Source organism: Lepus europaeus, chromosome 13, assembly GCF_033115175.1.
Source record: "Lepus europaeus isolate LE1 chromosome 13, mLepTim1.pri, whole genome shotgun sequence".
Classification (NCBI taxonomy): domain Eukaryota; kingdom Metazoa; phylum Chordata; class Mammalia; order Lagomorpha; family Leporidae; genus Lepus; species Lepus europaeus.
In genome coordinates, this window is record NC_084839.1 from 18152773 (window position 1) to 18172346 (window position 19574).

Sequence of the window (19574 nt, forward strand, 5' to 3'; positions counted from 1 at the left end):
TGTACATGTATTTAAAAATGAGCAGATACACAAAAGTTTTATGTGATGTTTTGATACATCTATACATCGTATAAAGTCTAGTAGAATAGATATTTCTCCTCAAAAATTTAACATTTCTTTATGGTGAAAACTGTTGTTTCTGCCTAGTATTTAATGTATATTGTATACTTAATAAGATGTTCTATTAGTTGAATGAATCAGAGGATCCCCAAGTACCAGGGAAACTACCAGTAAGAAAGCCAAGTTTTTTCTAGAGTTTCTCTAGAGGAGGCACTTCCATCAGAGGCTACAGTGCATCATCCCTGTGCCCCCTTTGAGCACGGCTCACCTTGCACACTGTAGGAAAGTAGATCAACCACGGAGTCAGCCTTCACATGGTACCGAGCTTGAAGAATAAATTGGTCTGCGCTGGTGTTGCCAGCAGTGTAGGAGGCAGACCAATTGTACAGATTGCTGTAGATATTTGTGGAGAGGTCTAGAACACCCAGGAGAGGTACTCGCAGTTGATACAACTTGGGAATGGTAAAAGTGGGGATTTGGAACTCTTGAGGTGGAATGTAGAATCCCACAGAATGGAAGTTGAGGGCTGGTGTCCTAATAGTCTCCAACATCTTTAGATCTTTGAAAGATTTGCCACCAAAAGGCAAAGGAATCTCAATTTTCACAGTGTTCTTGTTCAAGATGTATTTGACCCGGCCATCACTGAAATGAACAACACAAGACAGTGTCCTCAGTCAGACATCAGGAGTTCAAAAGTGCTCTGTCATCTGGTTTTATGAGCAGTACTGTGACTAGCCCATTCCAGAAGCCAACCTGCACACATCCTCTTGGTACTTCTTAAACCTGGATCCCTTTGCTTTTACCTCTACCTTTCAAGCACTCAAATCCTTTCAAAAGCCTTCCCAAAGCCATCCTTTATCATTACCTTCCCACATCAGTCCTGCCAATTTCTCTTTCTTTTTCCTTTTCTAACTTTTATTTAGTAAATATAAATTTCCAAAGTACAGCTTATGGATTACAATGGCTTCCCCCCCCCCATAACTTCCCTCCCACCCGCAACCCTTCCATCTCCCGCTCCCTCTCCCATTCCATTCACTTTAAGATTCATTTTCAATTCTCTTTATATACAGAAGATCAGTTTAGTATATGTTAAGTAAAGCTTTCAACAGTTTGCAATGATACAGTCCTTTGCATCTATCTCAAAGAGCATGTCACCATTCTACTTATGTGATTAGTTATTTGTTCATTTGTTGATGTCTTGGCACAGAGGGGAAACTTGATACATGTCTGCTAAACTGAAATGAGATCGCATGAAATGTGGAAAGTACACAGGTGTGAGAGTCAGTAAACTTGGTTTATAGTTTTTGCTTCTACTGATCGGTGGTGTTATCTTAGTGAACTGCTCTGAGTCTCACTGATGTTATCTGACATGGTGGTGTTAATAGTGCCCTCTTCCTGAACTCAGAGATGGCCTTGGCTATCAAATGGGAAAAAAACCAGCTCAGAGCATGTTGCAGTCTTCTCAATACTGTGCATAATAGACTATTATGATAACTTCTAAAAATAAAGTTGGTAAACAGGGTTTAAATGTGATAAGCAAATGAACTGGTCATTGTGTACTCCAAAAGTGGATGACAGCTGCCTATCCAGAGTCCTCTTAGTAAGAGTATGATGGAGAGCCACTATGCTCCCCTTCAGTGTTTAGGTTCTGAAACACCAGAGGTCAAGGAAGCATCCTGGGTCCTCTGAAGCTGTCAGCTTTTTTCTCTTAGTTCACTAGACTTTGTCCACACCAGTGTTTAGACATTCATCAGCCTTTTCACAATAATCTGGCCTTTGAGATGTAGCTGTCCAGACACTGACTATAGAGAGCCCATGTGACAAAGGCCACTTGTTTCCTTAACCCTGAGGATAACACTGAGAACAGTCCATCTGGAAAAGGCAATAATCTTTTGAGCTAATGCTTGGGGTTTTTATTTAACGAAATAAAGCAATCAAAGCATTAGCTGTATTTTTGTAAATATAGAAACAGACTGGGCAGTTTGAAATCTGTCTTCCCTGTAAGGATTCAACTGCATTGCTCAGCTGAACACCCTCTCCGTATGCTGCCTTTGTTCAACGCTCAGGGGCTGTTGTGACCCTCCGTAACTCAACAGCAAGTCGCTAGGCAGCAGTCCTCCAGCTCCCCTCAAATTCTTCCCACACGAGTCTACCCCAGACTGGAAGATAGGGGTGTTTATTTACAATAGAAGAAGGTTGAACAACTTTCAAACTAAGGTTGTAGTACCCAAATCCCCCAGTTACTTTTGTACAGTCTTCCTGATCTGGTTCTTGTTCACTCTCTGACCTCACATTTAATAATGCAAAAATGCCACAGTGCTTAGGTCACGTCTATTCATCTCCTTAAAGTGCTTGAACTATTTCTCTCAAAAATTTAAATGAAACAAAGTTTAAACACAGTAGGTGAAATCCTCATTTACTTTGCACGGTTCAAGAATCTCTGGTTTCTTCTTTTACCTTTTTAAGAAGAGGTTTTCTGGGATGTGGAAGTCTGGCAATCCCATTTTCTGGAGGTTCAACTCTTGGAGGCCACTGAGGTGATCTTGCAGAGTCTGGGCATAAGGAAGACTCCTGGATGCCTTTTGAAGCCACGAGTTTGTTGCCTGCAAAATGATAAAATGTTTTCAGTAACTAGCATAGATTAACCTCAAAGTACAATTAACATTAGGTGTTAATCCAGCTTTGACAGATCAGTCACTTGGTGCATCTTTGAATGTGTCCCTGAACTTGACTCAGAGTTGAGGATGTAATGAGCACTCATAACCATGCATTTATCTTGCTGGCTTATTTATACTTACAACTATTAATTTGGAACCCATGTGCCGGAAGGTCATGTCTGTTTGAGGAACTCTATAATCCAAAAGATTATTGGCATACGCATGAAAGCTGCGGGGAGAATCAGACAGATCTACGGGGAAATTGGAAGCCATTTTTTTGGTGTCCACACTGGTGCCTGTGTTCCATTCAAATTCGATCTTCTCATCATCTGAAAATAAACATGTGAAATAGTTGTCAGTGGTCCTCGCTCATTTCATGACCATGGCTGTCACCGACTGCACTCAAGCTCAGAGTGCCCTTGGGACCATTCACGTGGAGGGAGGGGCACATACCATAACGCCATGCCACCCTCTTGGAAAGTGTTGAGCCGTAAGCAGTAGCAGATGAGTCCATTTGCAGGAGCAGTTTTGCAGGGGACCAGTGGGTGAGGATCTCACTTCTGGCCTCTGCTTGTAGACGGGGTATAGAAATAACACCTTTGATTTTCCCTTCTCCCTTCATGTCACAACTATTGAAAAGAAAATTAAGTGACATCAATGATTTTTTTTTTCCATCCCAAGGAGATACACATCCCAAGGAGATACACAGATACTAACAACAGTTAGTAGTTCCATTTGTGGTGACAAAAATCAGATACATTAATGGACCCAAGAAACAACCATAGATAGATCAAACTTACTAGCTTCCACAGCCAACTTTCAGCACAAGTTTATGACTCTGCCGGGAGATATATGGGGAAAGAGCTGCTTTTTGATAGTTTTTTGAATGCTGCTCTGCCATTTACTAGCCATATGGCCTTGGCCAAATGATGTAACCATTCTGAGCTGTCGTTTCCTTGTACATAAAACAGAGAAATTCATACCTGCCTTGCAGCTTATCGGGAAGACTGAGATAATTTCTTTGAAGCACTCAGCACAGAGCTTGATACATGAATAATAAGTGCCTAGTAAATTGTAGGAAGATTCAACTGGACACGTGCAGAGGTTCAAGATGTTGACAGCTGCACTTGGATTGTGGACCAAGGGCATACCTGGCTTGGTCACCTTGAAAGCTGAAGAGGGAGAAGGGACAGTACCACCAGATCCTGCAGCTGAGGGGAGCTCAGGTCACAGCACCCTGTGCCTTCCTTACCTTATGTGGCCCATGAGGGTGACCTCAGTGATTTTCTTGTTCTGAATGTCCAGGGTGAGCTTGTAGGCCTTTTTGTCCTTCTCAGATTCATCATTAAGTCTGAGGATTGTGCCAAAGTCAATGTCAAAATCTGGAATTTGAATGTCACTGGACAAAGTCCTGCTCTGCCGATTGTATTTGAACATCATGGTAGCCTCAGTCTGCTTCACACCTGAAAGAGTGTACAAGAGAATAAAGGAATGTGTGCAGAAGTCGTGCTTAGGAGGGACAGAGGGGAAGAGGCTGAACAGCCCTAAGTCCTCAAGGTGCTCAAACAAGGGCACAGTTCAGGACTGTACCTGACATTTTTAGCTCAGTGGTGTTCATATATTCATGCAATCTGCAGATATTTGTTGATGACCTATGAAGTGCTGGGCACTGTTCCTTGCCCTTCATGGACCTTACCTTCTGGTGGGGGTATATGGACAGTAATCAAATAAATTATTTATGTATGATGGTAATAGATGTTATTGAGGATGAAGGGTAGGAAGAGGGGATATTTTACATGTGGTGGTCAGAGAAGTTCTTGCCACTAAAAGGATTTGTGGGCAGAGACCAGAATACAAAGAAAGGCTAGAGATTGGTATTGTGGCATAGTGGTAAAGCCACTGCTTGTGACACTGGCATCCTAAATGGGAGCTGATTCAGGTCCCAGCTGCTCCACTTCCACTCCAGCTCCCTGCTAATGGCTTAGGACAAGCAGTGGAATATGGCCCAAGTGTTTGGGCCCTGCTACCCTTATGGAAGACCAGGATGAAGCTCCTAGCTTTGGCTTTGGCCTGGCCCAGCCCGGCACTGGCTGTTGTAGCTATTTGGAGAAGTGAACTCATAGATGGAAGATCTCTCTCTCCCTCTCTTTTCCTGTTCTCTTTGTAACTCTGATTTTCAAACTAAGTAAATATTTTTTTTAAAGGAAGGCTGAGCTACACTGAGTTCTTAGAGGAGAGCATTCCAGACAGAGTCAGAAATGCAGAGGCCCTGAGGCGGGGAATACTTGGTTTAGTTTGGGGAACAGTGACGGCTTCTGGATCAGGCAGACGTGACAACTCTGTTGTCCTACCTCCAAGATGCCTGTTCTGGTTCTTGCCCTACACGGGGCTCTCGCTTCCCCAGCTCCTCCTTTCTTTGTAACAAGATACCCAGGCTTCTTGCCATTCACAGGTTTGCCCAGTTCATACCTTTGCTATATCGCTTTTACACAAGGATGTTTTCCTAGTATGTGCTCTTACCCTCTCATGCTTATTCCTGGGAGTGTTGCCCTCTAGTTTTATTTTGTGATATAGTATCCCCGCATAAAAAGAAAACTTCCAAAGCCTCCACCCAAATGTACTGCATCCCCTAAAACACGTTTATGCAGTAACCCTTTCCATCTCAGTAAACTGAAATTCCATTTTTTTTCAGTTGTTCAGGACAAAAGCCTTTTACTTGTGATGTCCCTTTCCTCTTAAACTCAGCACCACTGCTTCAGCAAATCTTGTGAGCTTCATCTTAACATTTGGCCAGCATCTGACCACTTCTCATCTCTCCTGTGCCACTACTCTAATATGGAGCACTACAACCTCTTGCATGGATATTTGCAGTAACCCCCACACTAGTTTCTCTGCCCTTGTCCTTCCACAGTTTTTTCTCAACATAGACATATATCCCATCATGAGACATCTCTGATGACTTTTCATTTCATTCATAAGAAAAGCCAAAATTCTATAAAACTATCTTCCCACCACCTCCCCTTATGTCTCTAATGCCATCTTCCACCACTTTTTTCCTTTGTTTCTCTGGCTCAGCAATAGTGTTTTCCTGCCTTTTACTTAAGCATAGCAGCCATGTGCCAGCCACAGGCTCTTTGCACCTGCTGGTTCCTCTGCCTATAACTCTCTTTCCACATGACTTATCTCCCTCAGATCTATTTTTCTTTTTTTAGTTTCTTTCTTTTTTTTTTCTTTAATAAATGTGAATTTACAAAGTGCAACTTTTGTATTGTTGTGGCTCCCCCACCCCCCAACCTCCCTCCCTCCCGCAGCCCTCCCCTCTCCCACTCCCTCTCCCATCCTGCCCTTCATCGAGTTTCATTTTCAATTACCTTCATATACTGAAGATCAACTTAGTATATACTAAGCAAGGATTTCAACAGGCTGCACTCACACAACCGCACAAGGTATAGGGTATTGTTCGACTAGTAGTGTTGTTTTTAAGTTTCATAGTAAAACACATTAAGGACAGAGATCCTACGTGGGGAGCATGTACCCAGTGACTCCCGTTGTTGATTTAACAATTGGCACTCTTATTTATGACGTCAGCAATCACCCGAGACTCTTGCCATGAGCTGTCTAGGCTATGGAAGCCCCCAGATGTATTTTTCATGCTCACTTTACCAGCAAGACTTTTCCTTATTCCCAGTGGCACTGGTACCCCCCATCCTCCCTCCTCTGCTTTCCTCCTTGCACTCCCTAGACCCATCTGTGCCCTGCTTTTCTCCCCAGCACTCTTCTGACACCTCGAACATTTCCTCCTTTGTTTACTGTAACCTCAATGAGGGCAGAGACTTTATCTGCGTTGTTCCACTGTTCTAACCCAAATTCTTATAATAGGTCTGGCATGTATTGGGCACTCAGTTAATATTTGTCAAATATGTTAATTCAGGATGTTCTCTTTGTGAATGTTGAACCCGAGACAGAAGGCTGAGATGGAGCGACCCCTTTCAGATACTTGCCTTCTGCCTGAGTTACAAACTTCAGAGTATCCACCAAAGCTGTGTCCTCTCTCTGGAGCTCATAGAATGCACTGGCAGAATACTGCTCTACTTCTCCAGTAGGTATCAGTTCCAGCTCAAATCTAAAGATGTTACAAGGTGTACAGTGCTGAAGTTAGAGCGTTCAAAGACAATCATGTCCACAAAACATTCAGCCTTAGGTGCAACAAGATCTGGTCATTCTTTTAACACTGTTTCTTGCCTTTGATGTATGATCTTTGTGATTCCATTTAGTCACCCCCCCCCCACACACACACACAAGAACTCAAGGCAAGGGCAGATCCCAGCATTCCCAGGGATTTTGGCTAAGCACAGCAGCAACTGGCTGGTTATATCAGCAAAGGTGAGAACAAGCAGTGGTAGTGGTGGGGAGCTGAACACAAGGAGCCCTTAAGCACTGTCAAGGCTTTGGAGCATATCACTGGGCTCCACAAAGCTCATAGGAATGTGTCTGGAGGCTCAGAAACACAGACAACAAATTAGGAGCAAATCAGGACCCGTGCTGTGATCTCCTCATCCAGTGCATAAGAGAGAGGGCACAGACTCCCAGAGTGTTGGTCAGAGCACACTGCTTTCATGAGCAAATGATGGTGCAAAACCTCCAGGCTGGTGACATGGGTCTACAACATGTAGTGTCTTCCCTTTGTCCTCCCAGGTATTCATGGTGTGGAAGGGGAGCAGATGCTGGCCAGGCACTAAGGTCTCACCTGGTGTCGCCTGTCAGTGGATAGTAGGAGGCAGAGTCTGTGGAGCTGGCACTGGAGTAAGCACCCGTGATGCAGTAGTTCAGGCCAGTGAAGAAAGATCTGCAGGTTGACCAGGACTGCCTGTTCTCAGTTAGAGGTGGGATCACTTCTGTCTTGGTGGTAGAGACCAAGTGCAATGTGTTGCTGGAGGAGAAGGAGAAAACTTGAGTTATCTTGAAGGCATAAACTGGAATGCACATCACTGATTCTTGCCACACAATGGCGTCCCCTCTGTCCACACCTAACTCAAATGGTTTGATTTATTGGGCAACAATAATAGGAAGAGCACTGTTACAACTAACAATCATAGTACCTCTTCTGTTCCAGATGGCTGCACTGAGGTCTTTATGGTGTTACTTGCAATTCCCACAACAGGAGGCAGTGGGTTCTTATTTTACAGAGGAAATAGAGGCTGGGATGTTAAGTGACTGATTGCTGAGACCTGAACTTATGTGTATTACTTACTTCAGACAAGGCTGGGAGGAGGGATCCTCTGTCTCTTTCATCTGAACTCTCTTATTCTCTGGCATTTCTATCAGGATTAAAGACTCTCAAGATCTCCATCCTCTCCCCCCACCCCCACTATCCTTTCTTGTTCCTAAATTCAATGGGTGTCTTTAGACTCTGACTTCCTTCATCTCCCAGAAGCATTCAATAGAGTTGCTCACTTATGGCCATGTTAGGACTTTAGTATCCCTAACCTCTGAAGGGATTATAGAACTTTCCTCCCATATATGTAATTAATCAATAAGTAAACAAGAAAGTCCAGTGATGATCTGATTTCTTCCAAGGATGCTTTCTCTGTATTGGTTCTTCATCTTGGGGGTGCCCTAAGACCAAATGTAGCTAGTAGGCTGGAGCTGTGCCAGCGTTAGCCTTCCTACAGAGTGAGCCTCCCTCCATAACAGATACTCCCTCTATTTCCTCTGTAAGCCACTGCTTGGCATCCAGGAATGACCCGTTATGCCTTGATTCTTCTGCCTCTGGCCACTCATTCTCACTCTTTGCTGATGTTTCTCCCCTCTCTTTACAAGCTTATATTCTCCATGTTTCTGTCCTACTCTCTCACATCTTCATCCTCACCAGTCACTATTTTATGTCAACCTGTGTATGCTGATGATTCAAAAAATCCGTATTTGGAATTCAGGCATCTTTACTGGGCTTGGACCCACAGGTCCATTTTCCAGTGAGATAGTTCTAATTGTCCCCCCTCTGTGGGACAGAAAATGCAACCATCCCAAACTGTATTTGTCACCTTCCTCCGAAGCAGCACTCCCCCTCTCCATAGCCCCTATTTCAAATGAAGGGCGCTCACATTTCCTTTTCTTTTTTCTTCTTTGCTCCTATGCCCAGTCAATCACTGAGGGCTCACGATTCTGTCTCCTGCCATTTTATAGAGCCTGTTCACTCCTTGTGATCACCCAGCTGTCCTCTAGTGCGGGCCATTGTCCCCTGCCCCATCTCCTCCATCCATACGTGACTGTAACAGACCCTAACCAATCTCCTTGTCTCTGGTTGTGTCTCATTCCCACTCTGGTGTCAGAGTATTTCTTCTGAAACAAAGCCCTTTCTTACATAACTCTCCTTTCAACTCTGCCTTCAGAAGAGTCCAGACTCCTTAAGGTGACTTCCCAGGCTGGTCATGGTGTGCCGCCTGCCACCTCTCCACACCATCTCTCACGCTCCCTGTGTGCTTTTCCAGACCAAACTTCTCTCAGTTCCTGGAACCATATTCCTTTTCTCTTTGCCTGGGACCTTCATTTTATTCTTTTCCAGGAGAATTCTGGCCAAGCCCTTGGATATCAGAGTGTTTACTTGCTTCAGGAAGAGTTTCCTGAATGGCACAGGTTATATGATACGTAATTTCATGGTGCTCTCCTACTCCTAGTAACTGAGCCCTCACTTCATTCTTACTGCTAATATCATTGTGTCTTTCCCACAGATTTCACCTCCAGTAGAGCAAGGACCTTGTCCTTCCCACTCAGCATGCTTGATACATATTGGGCAGTTAAGTACTATTTTTGAGTGAACCAATACATGTGTCCAAAATATGGAAACTAAGGCAAATCTGTGGTTGAGAACATTGGGAATGGAAATCGCAATATGAGGCTGTGTCCCAGGCTCATGGGATTACGAGTTTCATGTTTTACCCATGGAGCCAGCTACTACATTTGCAATGTGTCTCTTGGTACTTTTCCTGGGGCAAAATGTTAATTTACCAAGGACAGTTCCTTTAGAGCCAATGTTTCTTCATTCTCAAAACAAACAAGCAAATAACTAGAAACCACAATCTAATAATAACTGACTAACCAGTAGGTCTTAAGTCTCAATTCAGGAAGACACAGATAAAGCAACAGAATGTGAGAAGAGGGAAGGATAATTATTTATTGAGTCTAAAATAGGTTTAAAATTAGGTAACCTAGAACCTTTGCTCCCTACTTTCTCCTTTCTCTGGAGCATGAATTATCTCAAAACAGCTGTCGAGCCTGGCCAGTTCCTGCAGATACTTGTGCATACTCAATTATTTCTTTCAAACTGGTTAGGCAGACCTAGTTCCAAGAATTACCTGCCACTGAACAGCTTGATTGGCCTCTTTGGAGAAGGAACGATGAACTTCAGCTGCCCAGCCTTTAGGGCAAGACGAGCCTCCAGGCCTGATTCATGGAAGAAGTTGGTGTTCATTTGGACGCTGCTCCTAGCAAAGTCCGGAATGATGATGCCCATGTTTGTCACAAACTCCACAGACACAGAAGGCTTCACTACCAGGTCAGCCTGCATCTGTAAATCAGGAAGCAACCTGTTCAGCTTTGTTAAATACCTCAGGCAGCCACCCTTCCCCATCTCTGGGCAGAATCTGAGTAACTCACACCTCAGAAGACAACACCATGGCTTGTTTGGAGGAAGAAAAGTCAAATTCTCCGTTCCACAGAGCCAGACCTCACTACCCAGGTCTAAGAATTAACTGAATTAAACCTAAGCATATAATTAAAAATGAATCTAAATGAAGAATGGGATGGGAGAGGGAGTAGGAGATGGGATGGTTTGCAGGTGGGAGGGTGGTTATGGGGGGGAAGAACTGCTATAATCCAAAAGCTGTACTTTTGAAATTTATATTTAGTAAATAAAAGTTTTCTATTAAAAAAAAAGCCTTAAGCATAACCAGTTAAAAGATGACAGGAACAGGCCAGCTCTCTGCTGTGGCCAGGGAGTGCAGTGGAGGATGGCCCAAGTGCTTGGGTCCTGCACCCCATGGGAGACCAGGAGAAGCACCTGGCTCCTGCCATCGGATCGGCGCGGTGCGCCGGCCGCAGCGCGCCAACCGCGGCGGCCATTGGAGGGTGAACCAACGGCAAAGGAAGACCTTTCTCTCTGTCTCTCTCTCACTGTCCACTCTGCCTGTCAAAAAAAAAAAAAAAAAAAAAAAGATGACAGGAACAATCATCTATGGAGAGAACAGCTGACTTCTTGTCTTACTGCCATCCCCCAACTAGAGCTAGTGAAGTGGTACATTCTGGGGAACCCTAAAGTTTTTCATAAAAATAAACAATGATGATGTACTTGGTCTTGAACTGGAGATACATTTTAAACATGTGCACAAGGATCCTGCAGGAAAAGACCCATGTAAGGAAATCCGAGGGTGAACAGAGACTTACATGGCCTACGTCGAGTTTCACTCCAGCCTTAGTTCCCGGGGTGATGACTCCGGAAGAGGACACATGCAGTTGTAACCCAACTCCAGTGGGGAGCACAAAGGCATTGTCCATGAAGATGTAGTGCAGGAACAAGTCTTCCTTTGAACCTTTCCTTATGGCCTCTCCAATCTATGGATCCAACAGGGAAAGGAAACCGGAAGTGAATCTCACTGGGGTGCGCTTTGTTAAATGCAAACTCCCATACACTGACAATAATTCCCCTTTATCTAGAAAGGAAGGGACTAGCATATTTTGATTAGCTAATTAGTTTGATGAATATTAATGATGACTGATTTTAACAACTCAAGATGTAAGATATTTCATGAATAACATGTCATTTTCAACTGGTGATTCAAGAATGTGCTTAAGGATATTGCTAAGGATTTGCTTAGGGCTTTATGAACTTAAGCATCATGGATGACATGGCTTAATTCTGTTTTTTCTGAGACTCTGAATGTAAATGAGAGTTTCCTTGAAGCGTATTATATTGTGGTACAATTTTTTGAATCCAAAGAACTGTTGAGATAATATTAGCATAGATTTTTTAAAAAAATAACATCTCTAAAAATGCCTGAGGTCTGTTTTCTTAAGATTAATGTGACTATTTATCACATTATAGGGAATGTTTGTATATATCCACCATTAATAAATTGTTAATAATAAAATTACAGCAAATACTTACATAGCAGGGTGCACTTTACCAAATTATGTTACAATTGTATGTATCATTTATATATTAAAAGGAACCTTCAGTGTAGGGAAAGGAAGGGTACACTGACCAATGTTTTCTAGGTGATCAAACTAATGCTCTTAAAAGATATAGCTAACATTATGAATACCATAATTTTCAAATGCTATCAAATCCAGTGAGCCAATAACTATCTTCCTTGAAAGTCAAGTCATACCTGCCTCTCTGAAGGAAGAACTGTCACCGTCTCTGGTTTGTGTGCTCCAGCTAGTCTCATGGACCCTCTGATGGGGCTGATCCACTTACCATCCTGGGGATCCCCTGCAGTGTGTGAACACCATTCAGCAGCATCTTTCCTAGGAGCTGGAGGTCTTGGAGCCTGACAAAGCCAAGCTCCTCTCCCAGGATGCGCAGGTAAGCTCTGGCTTCTGGGATCTCTTTGGATTGTAAGTCTTTGATCAGCTTGTCAACACTGAGCATCATTCCATTTACCATGTCCTGTTTAATGACAAAGTGTGCAGTGAGCTGTCAGCACTGTCCGGACCCCTCCATCCTCTGGATGCAGGGCCTGTATGCTGTAGCCTTGATGGGCCTGAGCACAAACACTCGAAGTGGGGACACAGGGCAGACACGGAAATCAGGCACCCAACTTTGACTGAAAGAGAATTCCTCTGAACAGACATGAAAAAGATTGAAGTATTATCAGGGATAGTGGTGCTTCCAAAGTTATTAACATGAAAAAGTGCAGCCAAAGTAAGGGGAATGCCATTTCTCCAGGTGCCAGGGTTCCTGGGGCTCTGCAGTGGTAGAAGGCCCTGAATCCACCCTCTTCCCTACCTAGCTCTTTCCCCTTTGACTAGGGAAAACTACTGCATGTTTTTTGAGAAAATGTGGCTGTTATGTAAATGTGAGCCAAAGCTGACAAACATCTGATCCTAGGTAAGTGTTTCTTACAGATGAGAATTCCCAGACTGATGCCCAGGTACAGAGGAAGTAAAGACAGACTGACAGATTCAAAACAGCTTCCGAGAACTTCAGCCTACAGCAGAGGTCAGTAAATTAGAAGATGGAAGTGAAGCCATCAGTGAGCATGGGAGTAAGTTCCTCTCACTTCTCACGTGAATGTGCACCCCTGTCACTCAGGGTCTCGTTGAAATGTAGCTATGGATTTAGCAGCTCCTGAGTGAGGCCCGAGAACCTGCATTTCTGATGAGTTCTCATACAGTGCTCCTCACCGGACCATACTTTGACTGGCAATGAATTAAAGAATAAGAAACTTCTGAACATATAACCCATGTTCTGCTCCTTAAAGGGAGGGGTGTCATTGCTAGCTCTAAAGCGGCTCTTTTGAACCATTTATTTATACTGATATACATTTACATATACTAATATGAGTAAGAGCCAAAGAAAGCAGGTAACAATAATGAAAATATTAATCTAAAACCTAGATCTGCTTATCAGGCTCAGGTACTATGCTTAGCATTTTAAATACCTTATTTCACTTAATCTTTAAAAACCTTATGTCCTTTAGTTGATCAATAGCCCCTCAGTCCCTATGGATTATAAATAGTTCTCTGGGGATGCAGAAACAGACCCACCTAACATCCAGCAACTCGCCTAGGTGTGCAAGGCTTGAAGATAGTGAGGCTGGAATTTGAAGCCATGCTCCAGAATTGACAAGCGCGTCACTGTGCTAGAGTGCCTCTGGCGAGTCTGGTGCCCTGGGACACTTTTGAGGGCTCTGAACCGCAGGGGACACTGGTTTTTACTCCTCACCCACACAGGACTGGTTAGTGAGGATCACTCCAGTCACACAGGTTCTGAACATAATGTTTTGGCATTGAGACTCAAACTTTTTCCTTGGGGGACTACTCAGCAAATACCTACCTGTTCATGCTTATCTCCCTTGATGTAGCCAAAGTGGTCCATCAAGACTTTGGAAACACGATCAGGAACTTGACCATCAACCCAATACAGAGCCTTGTTGACACTGTCTGGGAAAAATCCTTGCTTTCCAAAAAGAGCTTCCAGCGTTGGCTCAAATCCTTTTCCTTCTAAGCCAATCTGATAAAAAAATTAAAAAATAAAAAATAAAAAATAAATTAAAAAAACAGGCAAGAAAACCCACTGGGTTTTATTGCTGTTATAGGTTGGTCTCCTAGTCCCCTCTATGTCTATTTAATTATACCAGTATTTGATCACTACCATGGCGCAGGAGCTGAGCTTAACACTTCACATCAGTTGTCTTATTTAAATCCCACTAGAATCTTAGGATGCGTTCACCTTTTTCTAGAAGAGGTGGCAAAAGTTCAGAGAGGATAAATAATTGAACCAGGGATTCAGAGTTGAGAGTAGATGTGGTGTTTGAACCAGATATGACTACACAGTCCATGCGTCTCCATGGATTTTGGATTGCGGGGCTTCTCTGACACATCTGCATTTCCATCACCACTAAGAATTGCTTCAGAGGACCCTTGGGAGGGGAGAGGTAGATGAGCCTCAAAGGGGTGGTACAGACTGCCTGATGGTTCCTGCTCCCACCCAGGCTGGACTGTGGCTGCCTTAGCTTTCTTCTTATGGTGTCATTCAGAACGGACTAGCGAGCTTATGCCTCTGCTCCAGTCTCATGCATACCTCGAAGAGGTCAGCTGGAACAAATCCAAAGACAGTAAGGGTCGTTTTCAGCATGCTTTCTTTAGGAAGGTAATTATTTGGATCAAAAATCATATTCCCTTCGATTTTGGCTGAGACTGGGTCAAGTAATGGGAGTGAAACAGATTTGGAAAGTTGATAGTTCCGGGAAAATTTTCTGAAGTCCATGACAGTTGGAAGTTGAGATTCTCTTAGAGCTTCTTTCACTAAATCTTTCAGACTGTATGGAAAGAAGAAACATATTTTGAGCCCACACACTATGTGACTTACCCACTGTCTCTTATACCACAAGAAAGCATGGATTTCTAGTTGCAATTTTTAAAAAATTTTAAAAAGATTTTATTTATTTTTTTGACAGCTAGACTTACAGACAGTGAGAGAGAGAGAGACAGAGAGAAAGGTCTTCCTTCCGTTGGTTCACTCCCCAAATGGCCGCAACGGCCGGAGCTATGCTGATCTGAAGCCAGGAGCCAGGTGCTTCTTCCTGGTCTCCCATGCAGGTATAGGGGCCCAAGCACTTGGGCCATTTTCTACTGCTTTCCCAGGCCACAGCAGAGAGCTGGCCTGGAAGAGGAGCAACCGGGACTAGAACCTGGTGCCCATATGGGATGCCGACACTGCAGGCAGAGGGTTAACCTAGTGCCCCTCTAGTTGCAATTTTAATATATGGGTAGCATTCTCCCAGATCTTTGGCTTAGGCTCTGCTGCACATTTGCACAAGGGTTTGTTGCAGAAGAAAGCACACTCCATAAAGGGGAGGCAGTAGCTCTACCTGAATTGAGGCATGGCATTCTAGCTCTGGGCCCTCAGAAGCAGATGGGTAGGGGGGCGATTACTCCTACTTACTCTTGGATGTATAGTTCTTCTGAGTTCAAGATGTTGGCAAGGTGGGAAGCCACAAAGTTCTTCACCTGCTCATTCCGTTCCCCGGGGAGAAGTTGGACAATTTGGTTAATAGCTGACTGGGAAGCTCCCCTAATCAGCATGAGATAGGCAGCCAGTCGCGTGTCCACTGGAGAAGTATCATTGAGGAAAGTCTGAAGAAGGACGCCCTGGACCTGCAGCCCAGAGAGAAGACTGTTATGGATGTCCTTTGGTTGAACGTAGACTATGTATGGCCAACACTGGCATGACTTGCTAGCGCTTTCTTCTGTGCAAGTCTAATGTCTTCCTAATAACTTCAACTGCTGATACTGAATCTTCTCACAGTTTTCCCCAGAGCAACCAGCTCAAGATAGGACTCTCAGAAGACTCCCATCAAACATGTGAATTCAAATGTGTTAGGACACGCTAACTATGACTTGCTGAGTGAGGATAAAGTTGTTTTAACATTGTTCTTTCAATGTGAGGATCAGAGTGGAAAGGGTCAGTGAGAAGTAGGGGCTGATAAATGAGGCAGTCTACAAAGCTCTGGACTCCTTGCCATGTAAGCAGGGGCCTGGCTCACTGTCCTGGTCTGGGGGCACTTGGGACAATCAAGATGGCAGTGATGAAAGGGGGCCAGCAGGCAGTGCAGTTCTTGTGTTCTACATGCTGCAGGAGCAGCGAGTCGAATGCCACACGTGCTTGGCAATCAAGTCAGTAGACTTGTTGAAATCTGCAACTAGAAAAGACTAGAAGAAAGTCACTAGAGTGATGAAGTTTAAAATCTCATTCCCCTCGTGCCGTCCAAATCCCTGTTCATCTGAACACACATTCACTTTCAGACCTCCTCTGTGGATTTTACCTCGTCTGTAATTCCCATCTTCCTCAGGGCCTGGATGGCAGCTTTCTGAATCAGCAGTGATGGCTTTGTAGTTTTGATGCATTTCAGGACAGAATACTTCACTCTTGGTGTTACCTGCTCCATGGTTCTGCCCATATTTCCGATGGCCTGCATTAGGGGAAAGAATTGATCAGGGTGTAGGATAAGTAAGAGGTGTGTGGGAAAAGCATCCATGACATAGCGCATTTGACACAAAAGCCTGAAAGTACCCTGAGAATCAGGTAGGTGTGGTCTTCATCTCCATTGCACTCTGTGCCAATCTGCTCCACCAGGTAGTCGGCAATGTCCTGCAGGCCCTGGGTCACCCTATGGGTTGTCATGTGAAAGCTACAGAATAAGAGAGGAGAATTAGAACTCACTGTGAGGTTTGATTAACCTCCAGACTTGTATTTGCTGATTTCTTCTTTCAAGTCATTTCAAAATGATCAGTAGAAAACAGAGAGAGCAGCAAGGCTTGAAAGTGGAGGGAGGGGCACACATTCATACAGAGCTGTGGGTTTTTCTCTGCTCCTAGGCAGAGCAATATAGTCTGAAGACTCACCTGTTGACCACATGGCTCAGTGCATAAAAGGTAGCTCGGCTCTGCTGTTCCTTGGTCACACTGAAGATCTCCTGTAGCCTCTGTTCCGAGGGCTCTGGGATCAAGGCCAGCAAGTAGGTGACAACATCTATCAGCAGCGGGTTGGCGTCTACACTTTTCAGCCACTGGAGGATGTGAGTGTAACACTGGGGCTGTCCGCACTGAACTAAGGCTTGCAAAGTGATGGGGCTGAGAAGAGAAGTGCAGAGAGAGTTATGTAGAACCCATGGTGCGTCTCTGCCAGGAGTGCCCTGTTCCCCTCATTCTCTATCCAAATCAAGCCATCCTTCAGCCTCCAGCTCGGAGCCCGGGAACCTTGACTCCTTCCCTAGGGGTACTGCCCACTGTAGGAGCACCATTGAGGAAAGTCTGAAGAAGGACCCCTGAACCTGTAGCCAAATGAAGAGACTCTTATTACTGTCCTTTGGTTAGGACACAGAACATGCCTGGCAAACATTGACATGGTCTCATTCCTGGCCTCCATCCCTTCATAACCTTCATAACCTTCCTAGCACTGTGAGCCAGTGACCTCACATGTAGAGGAATCACGTTTGTTTGCCTGAGTTCTCTCTCCATTGGCCTATAATCTTCCATAGGGCACAGATGGCTTATTTTCCCAAACTTTCCAGGGTACACTCAATAGAAACAGGAATTAGATGATGCTCATCAAAATGTGGGAATGATTTACCTTATAACTTAACATCTACGTAGTTGCCTAGAATGCAGTGTGTGTGTGTGTGTGTGTGTGTGTTGCCCATGGAATTGCAAGCACTCTATCTAGCAAACAGTAACTGATTGATTAGTTGATTAACTGGATTGATATTTAGATGGTCTCTGAGATTCTCTGGTTGAGGGTTGACGGTTTGGCCAGCTGCCATAGGTTGTATGAAAGATTGAGCTGCAGTCATTAAAGACATACCTGGAGACCTCAATCAGCTGTGGCAAGAGGGATGCAACTGCCTCACTGCTGAGGCCTCTCAGCTCGGTAACCAGTTTATTGAAGAGGTTTGCCCTCTGGGCGTTCTGCTCAGAAATGGACAGCGTTTTCAGTTCCTGGAGAGTCTTTAGCACGGGCTCAGTCTGCTTTGGTGGTGATGTGGATTTGGTGTTCTCAAAGGCCAGACCCACCATCTGTGTACCTGGAAGGAGGAAGGCATCAAAGGAATATGGTCACTCATTTCTGTCGTTCAAACACATCTTCATCCACCAGAAACTGGGAACTGGGAGGCATCAGCAAGGGGGAAAAGAGATTATCCTGTGTGTGTTCAACACCTGTTAGATGCCTGGCTTTGTGACAGGTGACTGACTGAACTGTGTTCACTCACTCGTCTACTCCCAAGGGCTGATGTTCTTCCCCAATTAGATTAGAGCACTGAGATGCAGAGATGAGCAACTCAGGTTTTCTGAGAACCCTCTGGGTCTGAGAGGCAGGGGTGGAACTGAATCCAGTTTTGTCGGAATCTAGTATCAGATTACCCTTTGTTGGAAAGAACCAGAGGGGAGGTGCTGAGGTGACATAGTGACAGCTGAGGCTCAATTTCTTGGCACTCACCCACCATTTCTTCTAATTGGATCTACCAGCAGCTTGTGGGGCGGGGAAGCCTTGCCAGGGAGAGGGGTACATGTGAGCATGGAAGTGGGGTATAGCAGAGTGCTGGCTTAGATTAGACCTGGCACTCAGTTTGCACTGCCTCTGATGTTCTGTGACCTTGGGTGCATTACTAATCCTCTGTGTGTCACATCGCCCTCTGTAGGGTGGGCATAAAAGCATATGTCTCACACTTTCCTGTGGACAAGGAAATTAATGAGATAGCATATAAGAAAGAGTTTGGTAGATTTAGATACCCTACACTGTGGGGTTACGGTTGGACTAGAGATCTCTAGTAGTTCTAAAGATCAAATCCTGGGAACACTATGTGGCTTGACCCTGAAGATCCTCTCCCACCTGCCCTACCTCCTGCAGACCAGCCCCAGGCTTTCTGCGGGGTGGATGAGAAAGTCAGTTCTACCCTAAGTGCAGCCTTACACTTGGGATAGTAAAGGAACCTAGGTAGCTTTGGAAACGTCTTCCTTTTCTTTATCTCACTGCCCTTTGAGCTTCTGAAAGGAATGTGCTTTCTCACTAGAGGTGGTTTCCCAGCCTCAGTGCCAGAGTCCACCTTACTCATGAGTCAGCAGACATTCACCAGGACCCAGAAAAGAGCGAAGCCGTGGCTGGCACATCTTGAGCAGACTTCCCAGCAACCATGCGGATGGAGTCTCACCTTCAGTAAAGAAGCGGCTGTTGACCTTGGGTGTTTCTTCAAGTTTCAAAGACTGTGTAACGTGAGCCATCATCCCATACTTATTCCTGGTTAAAGGGAAGGACCTTGAGTCATGGACGGCCAGCTCCCCAGAACATTCTCCCATTCCATGTGTACTATTGCCCTCATCCCTGCGTCTATCCATATCCTGCCTACCTTTTGAAGCATTTTTAGATCCAGCTACCCTTGACCCCCGGACAAATAGCCCCTCCCCACTCCTGGTCACAGTAGTTGTCCCTCCATCACAGTATTTGTACCTTATACCGTCTACCAGTCTTCAGGGCCCAAGGGTAGAGGCTAACTCTGTGCCACAGAATTCTTTGTATCTCCCACAGCACAGCACAGCACAGCACACAGAATATAGCAGTTACTAAGTCAATTCCAGTTGACT

General features: G+C 44.6%; 1 protein-coding gene across 1 annotated transcript in view; it reads right to left on the reverse strand.

Annotated features, from left to right (window-relative positions):
• The window catches only part of APOB (apolipoprotein B), a 38972-nt gene that overhangs the window by 11599 nt on the left and 7799 nt on the right, over positions 1–19574 (reverse strand). The window contains exons 8-25 of the mRNA XM_062209023.1: positions 19145–19230; positions 17800–18019; positions 16842–17069; positions 16510–16627; positions 16262–16408; positions 15382–15593; positions 14518–14755; positions 13771–13947; positions 12190–12381; positions 11157–11324; positions 10070–10281; positions 7465–7647; positions 6719–6840; positions 3970–4180; positions 3171–3346; positions 2859–3046; positions 2518–2663; positions 329–702 (exon numbers count right to left, since the gene is read on the reverse strand). Coding sequence (XP_062065007.1) covers positions 329–702; positions 2518–2663; positions 2859–3046; positions 3171–3346; positions 3970–4180; positions 6719–6840; positions 7465–7647; positions 10070–10281; positions 11157–11324; positions 12190–12381; positions 13771–13947; positions 14518–14755; positions 15382–15593; positions 16262–16408; positions 16510–16627; positions 16842–17069; positions 17800–18019; positions 19145–19230 — 3398 coding nt within the window. The remainder of the gene's footprint in view (positions 1–328; positions 703–2517; positions 2664–2858; positions 3047–3170; positions 3347–3969; positions 4181–6718; positions 6841–7464; positions 7648–10069; positions 10282–11156; positions 11325–12189; positions 12382–13770; positions 13948–14517; positions 14756–15381; positions 15594–16261; positions 16409–16509; positions 16628–16841; positions 17070–17799; positions 18020–19144; positions 19231–19574) is intronic.